We start from the raw sequence: 19129 nt of genomic DNA on the forward strand, positions 1-19129 counted from the left end.
AGATTTACTGCTTCTTTAAAACTCAGTTTTAAACTGAGATAAGAAATCACAGACACAGCCAATATCTGTGCAAAGAATTCTGACAGTTGAAGAAACTTGGAGGCTTAGACAAGAAATAAAAGCAGTAGACAATTAAAAAATAGCAGAAATAAATCCTTATCATTCAGCTGCTCATGAGTCATAGCTAGCCTGAGAGGATTTTTAGTTAAACTTTTCTGGAAGAATTAATATTTTATCTTTTTTTTAATGCTAAATTCATTATTGAAAACATTCTTTCTTCTGTGAAATCAAAATCACTTCTGTAGCAACCAGTTGTGATGTCAGAAGTAGAATATTAATGAGTTTGTGAGGAACCCACAGAGTGGAAATACACCTGCAAAAGTACATAATTTACAGGTGTAATGTGGGGTTTGAAACAGAATGAGAAAAGATGATGGGGAGAGACACACTTGTACCTCTGATTTAGCTCTTTACCTCTTCATTTTTGCTAACTCTTAAAGTACTAGCTAAATGAGACCTCACAACCTAGATTTTTTGGCTTTCTAGCAAGTGTTTCAAGGTGCCAGCTCAGGTGCATGTGCCTGTATATTTGTTCTCTTGTTCTTTTCATAATATGTTCTGAAAACATGATGCAGACAAAAATTCTGATCACAGCTGAAACAGAGTATTCTTTTCAGAGGAGCATCCAAAGATAATACAGCCAGAGATGTTTGTATATTTTAACAAGTGTGTACGTTTAAATACGGATGTTTTGATTCCCCTATTTCAAATTAATTCCCCTAATTCAAGTGAATTCTTTGAGCGGAAACTGTTTTTTCTCTTTACAAAAGATGGCAAAATAAGGTGTTTGTCAAAAATCCTCAGTACTGTGAATGATGCAAGGTTTAATCAACACACATTGCAGTCACTGATTCCTGCCTTTTTGCACATGGAAAGGTAATGGACATGCTCCATGCCATGGGACCAGAGACTGTGGTGATCACAAGCTCAGATCTACAGGCACCTCTAGGAAATGACTACTTAATTGCTCTGGGAAGCCACAGAAAAAGTAAGTCATGAACTCTTTCGTTAAACTGTGCTTTCTTTTAACCTGTCCTGTGCTTTCAGTTACTTTTAGAAGTAGTTTCATCCGAGCCATCTGTAGTGCATGGAAGGAGCTTAGACTCTTAAGTGAACTTCTCCTACAGTAATATCAGAGAGTGGTAAGAATGGGGCTGCTCCATGAGGGGAGACAAGCTGGGAGGTGAGTGTGATCATAGCACAGGCAGAGCAGTGCCCTCCCCAACAGGGCACAGTATCTGAGTAAGGTGAGCAGAACAGGGGTGGTGATGGAGGACAGGTCCCACTGACAGTCCAGTGATCATCGGAGAAAGGTGAGACAGAGAGATCCAAGATTTATCTGGAGGATCCAGTCAGTAAGTCAGGACGGCAGGGCTGTACACAGGTACACTGACAACATAGCTCAGGCAAGGATGCTTGTGCCCGGGCCTGAGCTTCCATGCAGCTCTTGGGCAAGTGGACAGAAGGTGCACGGGTGGATGATGTCCTAGGTGAGGTGGATCAGGGCCGTTAAAGCCCCTAGTAGTGGTCCTGACATGCAATAGTGGTATAAAGCAGGAACTCTGAATGTTTTGAATGCTTTTTTTAAAAGTTATGCTGTCCTGTTAGCAGATTGTTCCTCCCCTGATAGGTTGTAAAATGTCCTTCTGCTGCTTCTTTATATCCCCTTCTATACCGTCACCAGGATTCACTGTGTGTTTGGACTGTTGCAGGATAAGAAGCGCATAGTTATGTGGGATGGTATATGAACTCATTTTCTTGTTCATCTAAGGGATCTAAATGTGCGCATCACATTCTGGAGTGCTGAGAGACTGAAAAAGTCTGATATTTAAAACAGATTCCACTAAGAATCAGTTGGGTCTTAGCACTCAGTACATGCCAGGTCTGGAATAAGTCTGGTCATTCCAGTGGTGATTACAATATGGTACATGGATCAGATATGCTCTGCTGATGTTTACAGCTGCTCTTGTGCCTCCATACAACCCAGAGATACCCTGGGTTATGGTTTGGGATGCCCCATCTAGGATTCAGCAGTCTCCATAAAGATGCAGTTTCCTGAGCAAGCTGCTGCTGCTGTCTAAATGGAAATAGGTGGTTATCAATCCTTCATGAAAACGAAGGTGCTAGCAACCTGCTCCCTCTAAAGTGAAGTACGTACAGTATATAAATTGTAAATGCTATCCCAACTTGGCAAAGTTTTGAAAGGCTGCACCTTTTAAAAGAGCTGGTACAAAGTTTACACTACACCTTCGTATCTTTACGTTCCAAACAAGAAAGGAATTCAAATCTAGTGTTCACTTTTAAATTATAGTAAATGCTGTTGTATTCATTGCTGCATTTGTTACTTAACTGTCTATCTGTGTTGTAGCTAAAGCAGATGGTACCAAGATGACACAAAGAATTCGAGTGGAGTCTCCTAAAGTGGATGCTGTCTTTGTTGGAACGGGAGACTTGTTTGCCGCTATGCTTTTGGCATGGACACATAAGCATCCAAACAATTTGAAGGTGTGGGAGAAGTTATTCGTCTCTCTGCAAGTGTAGATTATGTTTCTTTTTTTAGTTACTTTTAATCTATGACATTATTTAAAGACTCTTCTGTTCTGTTTTTTTTCCCTTGCCTCAGAGATAAAAAAGCAGAATTCCCCTTTTGCCAAAACATTTTAGCTTGTACAACTTTGGATGATCACATTTCAGTTACATGGATTTTGTAATTTTGCCAAATAAGATAATGTTCTCTCTAGTGAGAGTGAGACTGCATGCATGCTTGTAATTATATTTTTTTACCCTCACTTCATAATAAGCACTGAAAATCATTTATTGGATCTATTTTTCTGTTTCTTTCCTTTAAGCACATACAGTCCTTGATATGGGTGTATGGTGTCTGATACCGGTTTTGGGAGAATTAAGAGAGTCTAAAATTTTTTTTCCCAAACTCTACATTACATAGTTGTCATCTTGTTTGCATCTTGTCAGTCATGTTTTTCTCTTAATAGCAGCGGTTTTGAAATAATATTAAACTAGTCAGCTGAAATTTTACTAAAATCTGAATATATTATGTTAATACAGGTGGCATGTGAAAAGACTGTGTCAGCCATGCAGCATGTTCTGCAAAGGACCATTAAGAGTGCAAAAGGTAATTCATTCAAACCTTGTTCCCCTGTTCTGTCTGGATTTGCATCAGAAGAAACATTCAAAGAGCTTTCTGGGTTTCCTGACTACAGGCAGCCCTTGGTGCAGAAGCAGCTAGAGAATTTACGGAATGAGAGCTTTGGTAGTCTTGTCAGTGCATGTTCCTTACTGTGTCCTCCAAGCCTATTTTTGACAACACCCAACTGAAGATGTCACTGTTCAGCTTGTAGTGGGACTGCAGTCATGCTGAAAGAGTGGTGGAAGAACTTGAGGAAATGCTGAGTTTGACTTGCAAGAGAGCTTCTGTTTCAAGTGTAGCTCACTCACTTTCCCTTTGAATGCATGTTTTTAGTACTGAGAGGGGTTTATCAACTAATAATAAACTGTCTGTTGACTGTGTTGGCCATGTGAAGAGCAATTTTTTTCAACTTCTCTCCCCTTGGAGTTCCCACATCTTTCAATTCCTAAGGAGGTCCAGATGGAATCTGTGGGTTCTCGGAGCATGTCTGTGTCACTTTCTAATAACAGTAGAGCTGTGTTTCTTTCCTGAAGAGAGGTGCAGAACAGGTGTGATAAGAAATCACACTGCTGACCTGGATCTTTCACCTTGGAAGCCTTAGCAGGGGCTAGTAAGGGAGACTGGTGGGAGGAGGAGGGTAGAAAAAACAGTGGGGTGACAGAACAATGTAACTTGTTTCTTTTTATACTGCTGTTTTTAATGACATTCTGATGTCATTTTTTTAGCACAAGCTGGAGAAGGAAACAAACCAAACTCAGCCCAGCTGGAACTGAGAATGGTCCAAAGCAAAAAGGACATAGAAAACCCAGAGATCATAGTGAAAGCCACTGTGTTATAAAGGCTGTACGTCTCCAATAACGCACAATGTATTGATGTCCTCATTTCTTTCCTGTAAATTGTAATATTTGCCTTAGATCTGTGACAGAAACCTGACTTTCATGAAATAGTGCCCAGCATAGGCAGATATCCACTCTCAAACATATGTGCTGGCCTTACTCAGTTTTAAAAACAAAACAGTTAGTGTGCATTGAAGCATATTACCAGGTATCAAAATGGCTGTCAAATTCACTTGGTCTGTGTAATTACCCAGGGCAAGAGAGTACAATGTTCCTGCCTTGCCAAAGATGTGAATTTGCTAATGGAATGCTTGACTGACTGGAAAATATATTTCAAGATGGCATCTAGTGCCAATGGAGTTCGCTCCATACTCCCTTTTCCTGGAGATATCTGGTTACCTACTCTGGTATTCAGTATCTCAGCTGTATGAAACTAAGCAGGGTTAAAACTACACACAAAGTTCTGGTTGTGTGTAGGAGTACTTTGAAGATGTTTGGTGTTTAAGTGACCTTGAGGTGTCATTCATGTTACTGATAACTGCTCCTGTTTCTTGTCTATGAACAGCTGCACAGTTTCAGTTTTTGCAGGTACTGACTGCTTATTTCTAATGTCTGTGGGTACCCACATGATTTTCTTCCAAAAGCTGCTTCAGAAACATCTTCATTAATAAAATAATATCTTTATTCAGTAGCACTGATTAGAAGTTTATAGTTCTACCTCCAAGGCCGGGTTTGATTCTTTGTTTAGTTTTTAACTAAGGACAAATATTCTGTAAGGACAAAAGAGAAAGCAGCTCTTACCCTAAAAGCTGGCCACCCTAGTTTGTACTTCATGGGTGGAGGTATTTACAAACCACATGGGGTACTTCCACTTAACACTAGTGAGCACTATTGGCAGGCTTATCAATGAAACAATGTGGTAAAAGTAATATTTTTAGTTTAGTAAGGTTTAGTAAGTTACATATGTTTACCAAATGCAGTGAAGCACACAAAATTAATTTGTTCATAATGTAAGTCCCTGCAGCCTATGCTGATTAGAGGTAACAGAAATGCATTATTATTAATGCATCTTTTTTCAAAATTCTGCTTCATGAGGCTTCAAAATGGGATCCTTAATAATTTCGGTATCCTATACATCACAGCCACATATTATACCAGTAGGACAGATATGCTGACAGGTAGTGAGTGACCACTCATACTTCTGTATGATTTCTGTATGGGACTGAGGTTCTTGCCTTTCCCAAGATGAGGTCTAGTGTGTTGTTAAATCCAAATTCAGTTGATGAGCTTCACTTGTCTCAGACGGCATAGGGAGGTTAAAATTGCATTTCTGCTTGCAGTGCATGAAGCCAGTTTGCATTAGAGGAAAGGGCTGAGTTTTTCATTATTACCTGAGTATGCTCAGGAAACTCACTCTTGGATATCTCCCAGATACCTTTCCTGCATGTTTCTTATCACACCTGCCTAACTGATAGTGTCACTTGCATAAATTGGGAGCCCCCAGAAGAGCTGGTTTGGAGAGTGCTTTGGCCACCTAAGTCTTCACTTATCCCACCAGTTTTGTGGATTTTCTTCCATTATAAAAGTTAATTGGTTTCACCTAGTAGAAGAGAAATTTATCCTTAAAGTGAATTTTTAGCTGAATAGACTTTTTTTCATAGAGTAAGATTTCATAATTAGTATGTTTGTGGAATCCCTCATTTTCAGTATCTCCGAAGCAGATCAAATTTAAGAGATGAACACGTTTTGCGGTAAATGTGAGGCAAACTTCAGACTTTCACTCTCAACAACTAATACTAATTTAATTTCCTCTCATGTATTTGACGTTAAAAATGGAAAAAAAAAATCATATGACTTGAATTTTAAGGGGGAAAAAATACACAGAAATGACCTACAAAACGTGACTCTACTGCCACAGTTTTTAGTAACCACTGCCATGAAATAAATTTCTAGCAATAATAATTTTGGTGATGTGAACAGTTGCTAAAATTAGCAGTCAGTAACAGAGATGAGCTCATGGCTGATATCCAACATGTAAAAAGACATGAACTATCTTAACAGTGTGTATAAATATCTGATGGGAAGCAGTGAAGAACAAGGAGCCAGGCTCTTCTCAGTGGTGCCCAATGAAGAGATAACAGGCAATAGGCACAAACTGAGATACATGAAATTCCATTTAAACATTAAAAAAATATAAGTCACTGTGAGGGTGATCAAACACTGGCATGGGTTGCCCAGACAGGTTCTGGGGTCTCCATCCTTGGAGATATTCAAAACCTGACTGAACATGGTCCTGAGCAGCCTGCTGTACTTGACCCTGCTTGCCCAGTGGGGTTGGACTAGATAATCTCCAGAGGTCCCTTCTAACCTCGACCATTCTGTGATTCTGTGAAGTACAATGAATTGCCTTTCTTTGCAAGAAAGAAATCTACAGATTGATGCAAATATTTTTTTTTCTTCCTAAAACAGAAACTTCTAGCTAGGAAATAGCTCAGTATTAATAATTTGCCCCCTTTTTAGATAAGCTGCTTTTTGCTTGGGCAGTTGTGCCAGGAATACAGTTGCCTTTTTTGAGACAGTTGGCATTGATTAAATAAGTATTGCGTGCCATAGTCCAAACATGAGTTTATCTTTTAAACTTCCACGTGAATTTTATAATCCCTACCATCCTCTTGGGAAGATTGAATCAACATACTGAACTTCCCTGCCTGTAGATACCATGGTCAACTTTGTGACATTATGCTTGACACCCTCACCCAGCTGTATCCAGTTTTGCAGCTCCTGTGGGTCATATACAAAAATCTTCAGATGGACAAGCTTTGAGACCTCTACTGTGTCCCTCAGATTGGCAAGAATTAGATGAATCCCAGGAGCAGTTCACATGCAGTAAATGATATGTGATGTCTACAGTCCCATGGCTCCAGCACAGATCTCAGCTGGGTCGGGAGGTGGCTCCTGGTGCGCTGTGTCCTCTAGCCAGGGCTGTGGCTTACCCCGCACCCTCTGCACCAGCATTAGCTTCATCGCCAGTCACATGACATGGCCTGGCTTGGGAGCTGCCTGGGGCCAAATTAAGGGTGGCGATCCCTGCACTAGTGCAGTGCAAAATTGAGGTGGTTCTGTTGATCCCCCGATGTGAAGAACTGGAGAGGAAGCTCAAAATTGGCCTTTAAATTTTTTTTAAGCAGCAATAAGTATACACTGTCAAAATTTGCTGTTGAAGAAGCCCTACTTGTAAGCATGTACTACAGAAAAGCCCTTTTAGTAAGTGTGAGACAGCACAAATTTTTTGCCACTTAAAAAAATAGACTTTCATAAGGGAACGAGAGAAAGGCAAGGGCTGTTTTTTTCTGAAATAAAGAAGCATGGAATTTATGAAACTTAAAGCTACCTTGCAAACAAGGTTTTATCTGTAAACCATAATCAACTGTGATCTTGCAGTAAAAGAGAAAGTGGTATGTTTGGAGCAGCTTATACCTGTCAGGTGTGATGTTTTCTCACTGCTTCAAAGAATAGATTAGTTCAGTAATTCACACATTCCTTAGAATCTGTGACATATCCACATTAAAAAAAAACAAAACCCAAAAAACTAATGTGCTCAATTTGCAAAAGTTCATATTTTTCTGGATTTTGTAGCAATGGGCTGCTAGCTTCTGCTGAAGCCCTGGGAGCTGCTCCTGTGATATCGGTTTTAAACTCCCACTGGCCTGATACAAATTAGGTCAGGTTTATGTCTTCAGTGAAGAATTGGGCTTAACATCTCTTGCTAGGAACAAACATCAGAAATAATCTGTAAATATATTCTGTAGCTAACATTTTGTAGTCACAGCAGGCTAACAGGTATTTTTAAATGTCAGGGTATACATACTTAATACTTGGATGCATTTTTATTTGTTCAGAGTTACACAGTGCTTTTTCATAATGTTTGCAGAATAAAATTAAAGACTCAGCACAGTCCTGTTCAATCTTTTATCTCCTCCTCTGCTCCTGCATATAATATCTATATCTATTTCTGAGTTCCTACTATCTTTCTGGTGCAGTTGGAAAGTGTCTCAGTATTAGACAGTTGCCCACTATTTATTTAAGGGCTTGGAGGAGACTTATCAGGGTTGCCTGATCCACTTGCAGATCCTTAGGTAAAGAAAAATGGTTAGTCTAAACTAGTTTAGGTCCCAAATGATTACAGAAGAACAAGCACTTTAGCTCAGAGAGTAGAGTCAATAACTAATGGATAATCTTCCATGACCATCCTAACAGCATGAAAGGTGTCTGTAACCCCCCAGTCCAGCTGGGGACTGCTAACTTCACTGCCACGCATACTCCCGAGTGTACGTGTGGAGTTAGCAGCAGAGGACACTTCTAATGTTTAAGTACGTGTACTCATGGAAGCGGTAAATGCTTTGTGTTTGTGTCCGGTCAACTTCCCCACTATTCTTTCTTTCTGCTTACTGGAAGTAATTTGTATTGAATCCCTTTTTTCTAGAATGATCTTTGCAGTGTACGTGGTCAGCCATTTTGATTACTGCAAGCGCACTCATTTGCGGAGCCATCGTGCAGGAGAGACTAAAAGTTGTTTACAAATGTTCTACTCTATTCTGAGCTTGGATTAGTCTCTCTACATGCTTAAAATTCTCACGTACCTCTTTGGGAGACATGCATAAAGACATTGTGCTAAAACCAATGCTGTTCACGCTCAATATAAACGTTTAAGAAATCTGCAGTATGAATTGTTAATGTTACTGTTTGTTTGCTGATTATTATCATAAGCGGGAGAAATCTATAATCAATGTGTTATACAAAAGAATCGGAGGACCAAGGTTTCCAGCTACTTATACTGCCTTTTTGAGTATCTTAAACTGTGTCTTGATTGGATGGTGTTCATTTGTTGTCTGAGACTGTTATGGTGATTGTATTGATTTATTTTATTTTAAAATATGTGGCAAGGAAGATTGTAATAAAAATATCTACATTTAATATACTGTGCACATACATATTGTTAGATCCTATTTTTGAATATGTTAATCATTTCAGAATTAAACAGAACAGGAACAGTTTGATAGTCTTGCTGAATAAAGTGGATGTAATTAAAGGTTTCCTTAGTTATATCCTAGTATAGAGAAAGGGTAGTTAAATAGATGAGCGCACATTTGTGCACTGTAGTCATCTCCTTGTAAGATAGTAGGTGTGTGGAAGTGAGTAACATCCTTGTCTTTTTTTTTTTAAGAAGTTTCATGGGAAGACAACTGCTGGCATTCTGCACCACTTCTCTTGTATGCCTCTTACTTGCATGCGTAGGACCTCTCTGTCTTGTGCTCTTTATTTCTGCATACACAGTGGGAAGAAGGGCTTGGAATAAGAACCACAGCTCATTTTGGGGTCTCTTTCTTGTACACCATCTAGCTGCACTTTCCTTCACAGAATTTTTATCTTGCTGTGTAGGTTAGAGCATACAAGACTATACAGTAGGAAACAATTGTTCCTGCATGTCAGAACAAGTGCTTCTGTTGGTGCTCTACAGCGTCTCTGCTTACGGCAGTGTTTTGCGAGAGGGAGGGAGCAGGTATCCAGTTTAATGGGAGCACTGGTTATTGGAGAAGGTGCTACATCATTATGGTTACGCCCATGGGAGAAGTTTAGCTTATATTTATGCTACAGAAAACCACCTGTCCTGAGTAAAGGTCCTTGCCCATTTAAAGAGTACATTTAGAAGCTGAGACAAGTTAGAAATTTTGGTCACGCTGAAACCAAACTATTTCTTCATAAATGGAAACACAACCCCTTTTTTATATCCCATTGCAGCCTTATTGCCTCATTGACTAGTCATTCAACTCCTCTTAGAATCACAGGATATGATTATTCGGAGAGCTGTTCTTCATGAAACGCATTGGCTTCTGGTAAATGAGAGCCTACTGCTGAACAGTTTTGTAGCTTTCTAAAACACGTCCGTTAAAGACATGTCAACCATGGAAACTAAGCTTTGAGATGTTCAATCGCAGCCCCAAAAATAGCTCTTCTCTTTTAAATAAACAAGTAAAGCAGTGACTTTATACATGCATGCAGGAGCAGATTTAAGGTAAATCCATGAGGTTCAATCAGAAATTGGAGGAGTGTGCCCTAAGCTCCTGGCAAAGGGCGTTGAATGCAGAATGCAAGGGAGCTGATATTGTCAGCACACTTTTTCAGGAGAGCCCGAGCTAGTTCTCACATTTTCCAAAAGGGAAGAACGCAATTTGGCTTTCAGCAGCCTAGGAATGCTCCCGTCTGCTTCACCAGGAAACCAGGACCAGGTGACCAGTGCCACCGAACCAGTGCCACCAGCCACCAGTTTGGTGCTTTTACTGCTCCAGCAGCAATGGACCTCGAGGCAGATGGGATGCTCCTAAGTATGGTCCTAAATAAGCAAGCATTCCTGACTCAGTGCCTCCACAGTGCAGATAATAGTAATAAAACCACAATTTGCAGAGCAGTGAATAAGGCAGCACATTATTCAGATAGAGAAAACCAGCAATATGAGAAGGCTGTGCCATATGTTACCACTGAAATCACATGTACTCCTTACCTATTGCCCTTGTGGTTGCATTGCTATTTAGAAAAATCTGTGTGTAGAAGAGTGTAATATATGTACTCTGTGTGTGTGTATGTTGAAGCTTTATTTGCAATGTGGTGGGGATGGGAAACAGAATTTGGGGGCTGGCTGTGTAGGCCTTCAGGATGTGAGCAGAAGGTCTTAAAGAATTATATTTTTATAGATTGTGCTGAAGCTTTGGGTCCCAGCCACACATAGCCTTTTCTTCCAGAAAAGTAAAATGGTTTGGAAAGAGAGTCAGGTGGCTGTAATATAGTAGGGATAGTACAACCCCACCAGCCCTGGACAAACTGAATAACTTAATAAAAGATGCCTTTCTAAGTAATATTTTTTTAGTGCTGAATTGTTAACAAAGAAATATTTATGAGCAAACTTTCTATGTACTTAAACTTTGTGTGGTGCTTTGTACTGATTAGGTGGACTTGTTATATGTTTACACATCTCAATGATTGTCCTTCAGGCGTATGTAGTAATTCACTGACTTTTATGCCAGAAAAACAATGAAGTTCTGTGTAATAGCAAGCTATTTAATTTCTAATGACATTGTAGGCTTTTGTAGTGTTTGTGTATTTTTCTGGTTGGTGGTCACGAGTTGTATTCGTTCTGCAGTAAGGCTTGTACGCTTGATTGTAGAGAGAGGCAATAGGATGGTAGATACCATTGTTTAAAAAGAAAACCCTAAATATTGCTACCTTATCCATTATAAAATCAGGTAAGTTATGGCATAAGCCTGAAGTTTAGATTTTGCATTGGAATGAAATAGGAAATACATCTAGGGCAGGTTAAAAATAAGTGAGGGATTTGTTGATTCAATTAATTAAGACTGGGGAATCTTACAGGTGCTTAACAGCAACATATAAACAGACAAGCCAAGAGACTGGAACGAAACTAGCACATTCATGTTTTATGAACCTGGCCGACCTAACTTCATAAGCTTGTGCTGGATGCATGCAACAGATAGATGAATAGGCTAAATGGGAGAAAGTAAAGATCTTTTTTCTGTGTAGTTTGTCAGTTGTAATAATGTGAAGAATTTTAGTAGGGTGGTCTGAATTTAAATTCATAAATATATTAGCTTTCAGAAGAGTTGGGTTACCAACAAAATCCCATTCAGTCAACAGGCAAGCTGTTAGCATATTTGAAAATCATTTCTCCATCTTGCTATGCTTACTTGAGTGTCTGTTTCTTATGGTGACAAGGGCTAAAGCACAACCATCCATATATATATATATTTATTTTTTTGATTGTCATTTTGGGGTTTTCTATAAAGTGCAACATAAATCAGTTTGTGGACTATGGTCCTCTGCTGAATGTTGTGCTCCTACCACAGCAGTTGGTGATCTGGAAAAACTGAACATCATTTATTATGTCTCTTTTAAGAAACATGGCAGCATCCTCACCACGCTTCTGAATAAATCACTACTGCAAAAAGTAGAGGGGAATTTATCAGAAGTTTTTCTATCAAGAGTTTCTGAGTTCTGGGTATTGTTAAAAGAGAAGTACTTCTGCTTTGCTGAGTTAGCAAGAAAAATATCACCGAGATTAATAATGCATTGTTGAGGAGAGAGGCTCCGGAAGGGAACAGCTATGTTTTGCATGCTTCACTGTGCCTGGCTTTTCCTCCCCTGGGGATCTGTGGGTGCAATATACCCATTGTGGTGGCAGAGTGACTGTTTTGCCTGCACCCTCCCTTGGGGGAAACGCGGAGGAGTTGTTCCAAGCCAAAGCTTTGGTTTAGCACAACTCTGTAAGAGCTTTAAAGTGCATGATGAACAGCACGCTGCTTTCCTGGCTGTGGTGTAAGGCAGCAGGGGTATTCCTGTTTTAGGAACCTGGTTTAGCCATGCAATTTCCCTAGACTTCATCTGTAGGCCAGGGAGAACAAGAGACTCTAAAAGTGAATTATGGAGATGATTTAGTCTAGGCTCTTGTTCTTTGGAAAAGAAAGGTAGAGAATTATCAGCTGCTATGATAGATCTAACTTATCCAGCTCAGCGACACCATAAAACTGTGCCCTAACCTTCCTCCCCCATCACTTGTGCTGGCCCTGGTACTTGCCTGTCCCCATAATAAGTGAAGTGAAGGATCTAAAACCAATGGGAAATTTATCCAGACAAAACCCCTCATGTTTTCATCCTCTTTAGTTGCCTTAACCATCTCATCCTGGGAACAGGCAGGCAGTTGTGCTGCTGCTAGGGAGGCGTTGGGAAGATGCAGCTGGACAAAATGGTTGAGGATGGGGTTGCCTCTTTTCCTGGCAGTGAGATGCTGGGTAAGCAGAACCTAACTGCAAAGCTGCACTGTTAGTGGTAAAGAAAATAAGCCTTTGTCAGCTAAGTACTTGAAAGAAGAGCTGCAGATTTAGTAATCCGAGTTTGCTACTAATCCAGCCCATCCCCTGTATCACAAAAACATTATAGTACTAAAAGATTTATGTGACTGTTCTTAATGATCTATGTGATGTTTGTGCCTATCAGAGTAGAAAATAGGATAGAATAAAGCAGTTGCCTCACTAGGGAACATAGTAGGAAGATCCAGTTGGAGAAAGTTTCAACTCCGCTTTCACAGCACTTGCATGGTGTCGGAATTGTCCAGATCTGGCTCTTTCCCTTCCTGTCCCCTCTAAGTAAGGAAGAAATCACATAAATAAGTAAGTAAATAAATAAATAAATAAGGGAAGTTATCTGGGAATTTAAGTGGCATTAGTATTTATTTTTGCCTACAGATTTTTAAATTTTACCATACCAAAGGTCTCTAGTTCACAAGGGATTTTCAGAAGATGCCTTGCCAAGCAATGTGATACAGCCTGTCACAGCTGGCTTGGAGCACAGCACGCTTCTTGTGATATGCCTGTGACACATGGTGTTGGGATACCACCATCGGATGAGTACTCCTGCCCCGTGGCCTACATTTAGTAGAGCACATATATTCACATGTGCAGTATGCACGATATGTGAATTCCCTTGCTAGGGAAGAAAACTGGAGATGTGACGATGGAAGGAAATGCGGGAGAATTTACCACCATCCAGTGATCTTGTCATTTGCTGTTAGTGATTGTTAGTGCAATGTCTCCCTTTCAGTATTGTTTTCTTTCTGGAAGATGGGAGTGTGACAGCCTGTGTGCCATTTTAATATGCTTTTAGCTGGCTGAATGGGAAATACAAATCAAGATTGTTAAAAGTGGAGGGGGGGGGCAGCCATGAGTTTGCCTAAGATCTAAGTGAGCAGAGAAAATTTGAGATTTGTCTCTAATTCAGAAATAATTCAATATTGACAAAATGAGTGCCATGTCTTCAACAGGGAGTAGCATCTGGAAGAGGCCAATATTTAGGGTTTTTTCCCAAAGCACATTTAGTCCTGCTCTACTGTTTAGTGAAAACGCCCAGTGCAGATGCCACCAGAGCCTCATCTCGTGGAGTAACGCTGTAATAAGGAATGTGGTTTTCTTGTGAAAGTCTTAACCTCTTCTTATGAAAATAACACACAACTCAGTATTTTCATGGTGTGTAAGTGAAATGTAATTTTCTTTCTCAATAAAATACATTTCCTTTCCTAAATGGTTTGGTTTGGTTTGGTTTGGTTTGGTTTGGTTTTCCTTTGGTGATGTTTCTCTTTCCCCAGTTAAATGGGAGAGCCCAGCTTTACCAGAGGTGATAACTGTGGCATTTGCATGCTGGCATTTGCCCCCTCTCACAAATGCCTCCTGTGAGTTACCCAGAGCTGAGCCTTGTGCCCGACCTGCTGCGTGTTACCTCTCCTCTGCTTGCCTTCCATCTCCAGGAGCTGTGGCAGGGGGCAGTGGCCTCTGTAGCCACCTGGCTGGAGCTTTCCTCCTGGGAATCCCGCACAAGGAAATCTCACTCCCTGATGCAGTGCCTTAATGGGCTATTAACTGTCAGTTGCCCCCCAGTTCCTGCAACTCTGGGTAATTTCAGATAATTATTGTCAAGTATGCCTAAAACCCTGAAGGAAAGTATTTAATCCTGCTTGTGCCAGGACATTTCAAAACCTTACCAAGGAATAAGGTTAGGCAAAACATGCTGGATTCCTCTGGGGATTTGAGATATTTAAATAGACTCTGTTTGCAGTTACTGAGGTTTCACTGTTTGTAAATTATGTGGTAAGAATGGGGAGTAAATCTCAGGCCAGTGTCAGAAGGGGGACCAGCCTGCCGGCTGCTACTGAGTTAGGTCTCCTGAATGGTCTGTTGAACAGCAGGCCAAGAGGAGAGAGATGATGGCAGCTACATGCCTTCCTGATCATGTGTTGTGAGCCTTGATTTATTCAATGATATTTACATGGCTAATCCAGACACTTTGTGAATGCGAATTCGAGGTGTAGGTGTGCTCTTGGATGATCAAAGTGTCCCCCTGCTAATGATCTGAGTACATCCATCATCACAGGACAGAACAAAATAGGAGACTAGACTAGACTATTTCAGTTGGAAGGGACCTACAACAGTCATCTGGTCCAACTGCCTGACCACTTCAGGGCTGACCAAGTTGAACTGTGGGGCCCAGAACTGCACACAGTACTCCAGGTGAGGCCTCACCAGCGCTGAATACAGTGGGATAATCACCTCTTTTGACCAGCTGGTTACACTGTGTTTGATGCACCCCAGGATGCAGTTTGCCCTCATGTCTGCCAGGGCACACTGCTGGCTCCTACTGAGCCTGCTGTTGACCAGCTCCTGCAGATCCTTTGATGCAGGACTGCCCTCCAGCTACTCCTCTCCCACTTTATAGTTGTGCCCAGTGTTGCTCTGTCCTAGGTATAGGACTTGTTATATTTCATCCCATTAATCACTGCCCAATGCTCAAATCTATCTAGATCCCTCTGCAAGGCTTCTTGTCCCTCAAGAGAGTCAGCAGCACCTCCCAGTTTGGTATCATCATCAAACTTGATAATGCTGCATTCAACCTCTTCATCCAGATTGTTGATAAAGGTATTGAAAAGAACTGGCCCTAGAATTGAACCCTGAGGAACTGGTTGCCAGCCAGATGTAGCCCCATTCACTACAACCCTTTGATCCCTGCCCTTCAGCCAGTTCTTCACACAGCACAGAACCTGCTCATCCCACAGTTGGACAACTTGTCCAGAAAGATCAGTATCAGGACAGTATAAAAACCTTACTAAAACCCAGAAAAACTGCATCCACTGCCTTCCCTTCACCCACTAGGCAAGTGACCTTATCATAGAAGGATATCAAATTAGTTAAACAGGACTTTCCCTTTGTGAACCCATATTGACTGTCTCTGATGATTGCATTGTTCTTTAAATGCCTTTCAGTAGTACCCAGTATGATCTTCTCCACAATTTTTCCAGGAACTGAGGTTAGACTAACAGGTCTGTAGTTCCCTGGGTCTTCCCTCACGCCCATTTTGTAGGTAATAACATTGGCCAGCTTCCAGTCAGCAAGGACCACCCCAGACTCCCAAGAACTTTGGTAGATGATTGAGAGGGGTCCTGCCAGCTCCTTCAGTACTCTGGGATGAATCCCATCAGGCCTCATGGACTTGTGCACATTCAGCTGATACAGCTGGTCCCTTAGAACTTCAGTGTCCACAAATGGAAAGTCACTGTTCTCGCATTCGTGGTCCTCTGACTCAGCCCAAGGTCTGTCAATATTATTAAAGACTGAGGCAAAAGATACACTGAATGCCTCTACTTTTACTTCATCCCTATTAGTCAAATGACCATCTTCTACAAGTATCAGTCCAATGTTTTCTTTAGACCCCCTCTTGCTATTAATGTACTTAGAAAAGCCCTTCTTACTATCTGAAACAACACTGGCCAGTTTCGACTCTAATTGAGCTTTGGCCTTTCATGTCTTCTCCCTGCATATATGAACCACATCTCTGTAATCTTCCTGTGAAGCCTGACCTTGCTTTCAGAGATCATACAATTTCTTCTTCCTCTTGTGCTCCATGAGGGGTTGCCTGTTCAGCCAAGCTGGTCTTCTGCCCCACTTGCTTGACTTATGACACAGTGGAATTGCCTGCTCCTGTGCTTCTATAAAGTGATTCTTGAAGACTGACCAGCACTCATGGACTCCTAAGCCGTCAAAAGCAGATTCCCAGGGTACTCTGCTAAATAGCTCCTTAAATATCCCTGAATAAGTTTTCTCCCCTGAAGTCTGGGGTAGCAACGCTGCTGTCCTTTTTTCTCATTACACTGAAAATTTTGAAGTCAACTATTTCATGATCACTGTGGCCAAGACAACCACCTACCATCATATCCCCCACGGGTCCTTCTCTACCCACAAACAGCAAGTCTAGGAGGGCATCTTTCCTGGTTGGGTCATGGCGTACCTGTCACAAGAAGTTATCTCCTATAAAATTCAAGAATTTCCAAGACCTGCTCCTCCCAGAGGTATGATATTCCCAGTTGCTATCTGGGAAGTTGAAATCTTCCATAATGACAAGGACTACCGATCCAGGAGTTTCTCCTAATTGTCTGTAGAATAACTCATCAGTGCTTACATCCTGGCTGGGCAATCAGTAGTAGACACCCACTACAACACCTCCTTTGTTTTCCATCCTCCTAATCCTCATCCAGAGGCTCTCAACCACATCATCACTAATTGTAATGGCTGTACCAATCAAACCTCTCCCTTATATACAGTGCAACACCTTCACCTCACCTGCCCTGCCTATCCCTCCTAAACAGCCTGTAGCCCTCCATCCCAGCACTCCAATCGTGGGATTCGTTCCACCAAGTCTCACTATCACCAATATCGTCGCTCTGGGAGCTGACCAATGCTTCCAGTTCATCCTGTTTGTTTCTTATACTTCTCACTTCTCATACATATGTATTAGGAAGTTGCTTCCTATGTGTTCTTCGGGGATACTATCACCAGCCTAACCCAGCCAGAAAATTCCTAACCCCAGGGTCCTCCTGAAACGCTTCCTCTCCAAAGCAGGTGCTGCCTCTGCAGGTGCTGCTGTCGGGACTGCCTGACAGCACGGTGACAGTGCCCTTCACTACCAGCCCACGCTCTAGCCTGTGCCTGATTTATGGCAGCAGCCTGTCACCACAGCCTTTGGAGAAGATGTGTGTTCAGCCAGCTGTGGTGGTGCAATTCTCACCCCTCCCTGCCCCTCCTTGTTGGGCTGCTTGGTGCTAGGTGTAGTTCCACCCACATCCCCTGAGCTATACACCAATCTGTGGAGATAAGGACTGATAACGTTAAGGCGCCCCCTTAACGAGCCTGGCTCCTGCCCCTCCCGATTGCTTGGAAACAGCTATAACGGCCTATCATCTCCTAATGGCCTGGCACACCTGTGCCTGGGATGTGGTCAAATGGGAACAATAACAGAGTTGTACATTCATCAAGTTCTTGTACAACTGCTGGAAGGCACCAGAAGGTATCTGACAAAAGTCAATTATCTTGGACCCTATAAACTGCGACCACGAGGGAGACCCTCTGAGCTCCTCTGGATCGCAGAGGGCCTGTGACCAGCAACTCCCCTGAGCTGTGATGCCTCTCAGGTACCAAACCCTTAAGGTGTCTTCTGCTCCAGATGGAAGGCCAGGGCGAAGTCCACCCACTGGAGTCTCAATTATCGCCCGTTGAGGAATGCCAAGGCATTGTATTTGCTCTAAACTCGAGAGGGAAATTTTTCTTTGAGCTAGCTTCTCTTTCACCTGTTCTTTCTCTGTTTATTGGGGTGTGTGGGTGTGGGTGTGGGTATGGGTATGTACCCTTGTTTCTGTGTGTGTGTTTGCCCGTTTTGTGTATGCGCATGTATATATGTATAAATTAAAGTACCGTTAAGTAAGTTAGTGTGAATCTTGTCATTATAGAATCTGTGAATAAGTCGCTTTTCTTTCTTTCAGCATTTCTGAATTATTTTGTAATAATAAATTTCTGTTAGTTATCAATAAATCTAGATTTCTTACTAAATCATTACCGTGTCAATACTTTCATCCGTGACACCAGCCTGGCTGGCTTCTCCAGCTGACGGCTGGAGTGAGTGTGGAAGGAAAGGGAGCACGGCCCTATTTGCCCTGGCAGCTGTTGGCTCTGGGGAACAGAGACAGGGAACCAGGGGAGGGGGCTGAAAAGGCAATTTGAATGTTTTAGGAGAAAGTGCTGAAGGTCCTGTCCTCTTCATAGCTCTGTTGTCCTCAAAGATGGGCACTGCACCAGCTGGGGCTCTCTCGTGTCATGAGCAGTGGCCCTTTCATATTCTTCTTGTCCTTCTTTGCAATTTGCTTAGGAGAAGCACTGGAGTGTGTGCAAAGTAAGGACAGACTTCGGAAGAGTAGTACCTCCTCCTGGGAAAATCTAGCAGAGCCTCCAGCAGGTCCCTCTGCAGCAGTGGGGGCTGCCATGTGCTCTCTCCCACCACCCAGTCCCACCCGCCCCACATGCTAGCAATGTGATCTGGGGAGTCCGTGGGGGCTTGCCAGCCTCCGGGGGATCCATGTGGCTGACAGGAGACACACGGCTCTCACATGTCCCAAAAAAAGGAGTGTCTCCTGAGAAAAGGAGCA

At 41.9% G+C, this 19129-nt stretch overlaps 1 protein-coding gene across 3 annotated transcripts in view; it reads left to right on the forward strand.

Moving 5' to 3' along the window:
• PDXK (pyridoxal kinase) overlaps nt 1-14187 on the forward strand; it is a 53707-nt gene extending 39520 nt beyond the window's left edge. The window contains exons 8-11 of one of the 3 annotated variants that reach the window (XM_074858447.1): nt 937-1048; nt 2429-2565; nt 3127-3193; nt 3413-3588. In XM_074858447.1, the coding sequence (XP_074714548.1) occupies nt 937-1048; nt 2429-2565; nt 3127-3193; nt 3413-3471 (375 nt within the window). In that variant the 3' untranslated portion in view covers nt 3472-3588. Of the gene's footprint in view, nt 1-936; nt 1049-2428; nt 2566-3126; nt 3194-3281; nt 3589-3933 lie in introns of those variants that run through there. The other 2 variants (XM_074858448.1, XM_074858446.1) reach the window with 2 other exon arrangements.
• The last annotated feature ends 4942 nt before the right edge of the window (nt 14188-19129 follow it).

The sequence above is a fragment of the Strix uralensis genome, chromosome 2, assembly GCF_047716275.1.
Source record: "Strix uralensis isolate ZFMK-TIS-50842 chromosome 2, bStrUra1, whole genome shotgun sequence".
Lineage (NCBI taxonomy): Eukaryota > Metazoa > Chordata > Aves > Strigiformes > Strigidae > Strix > Strix uralensis.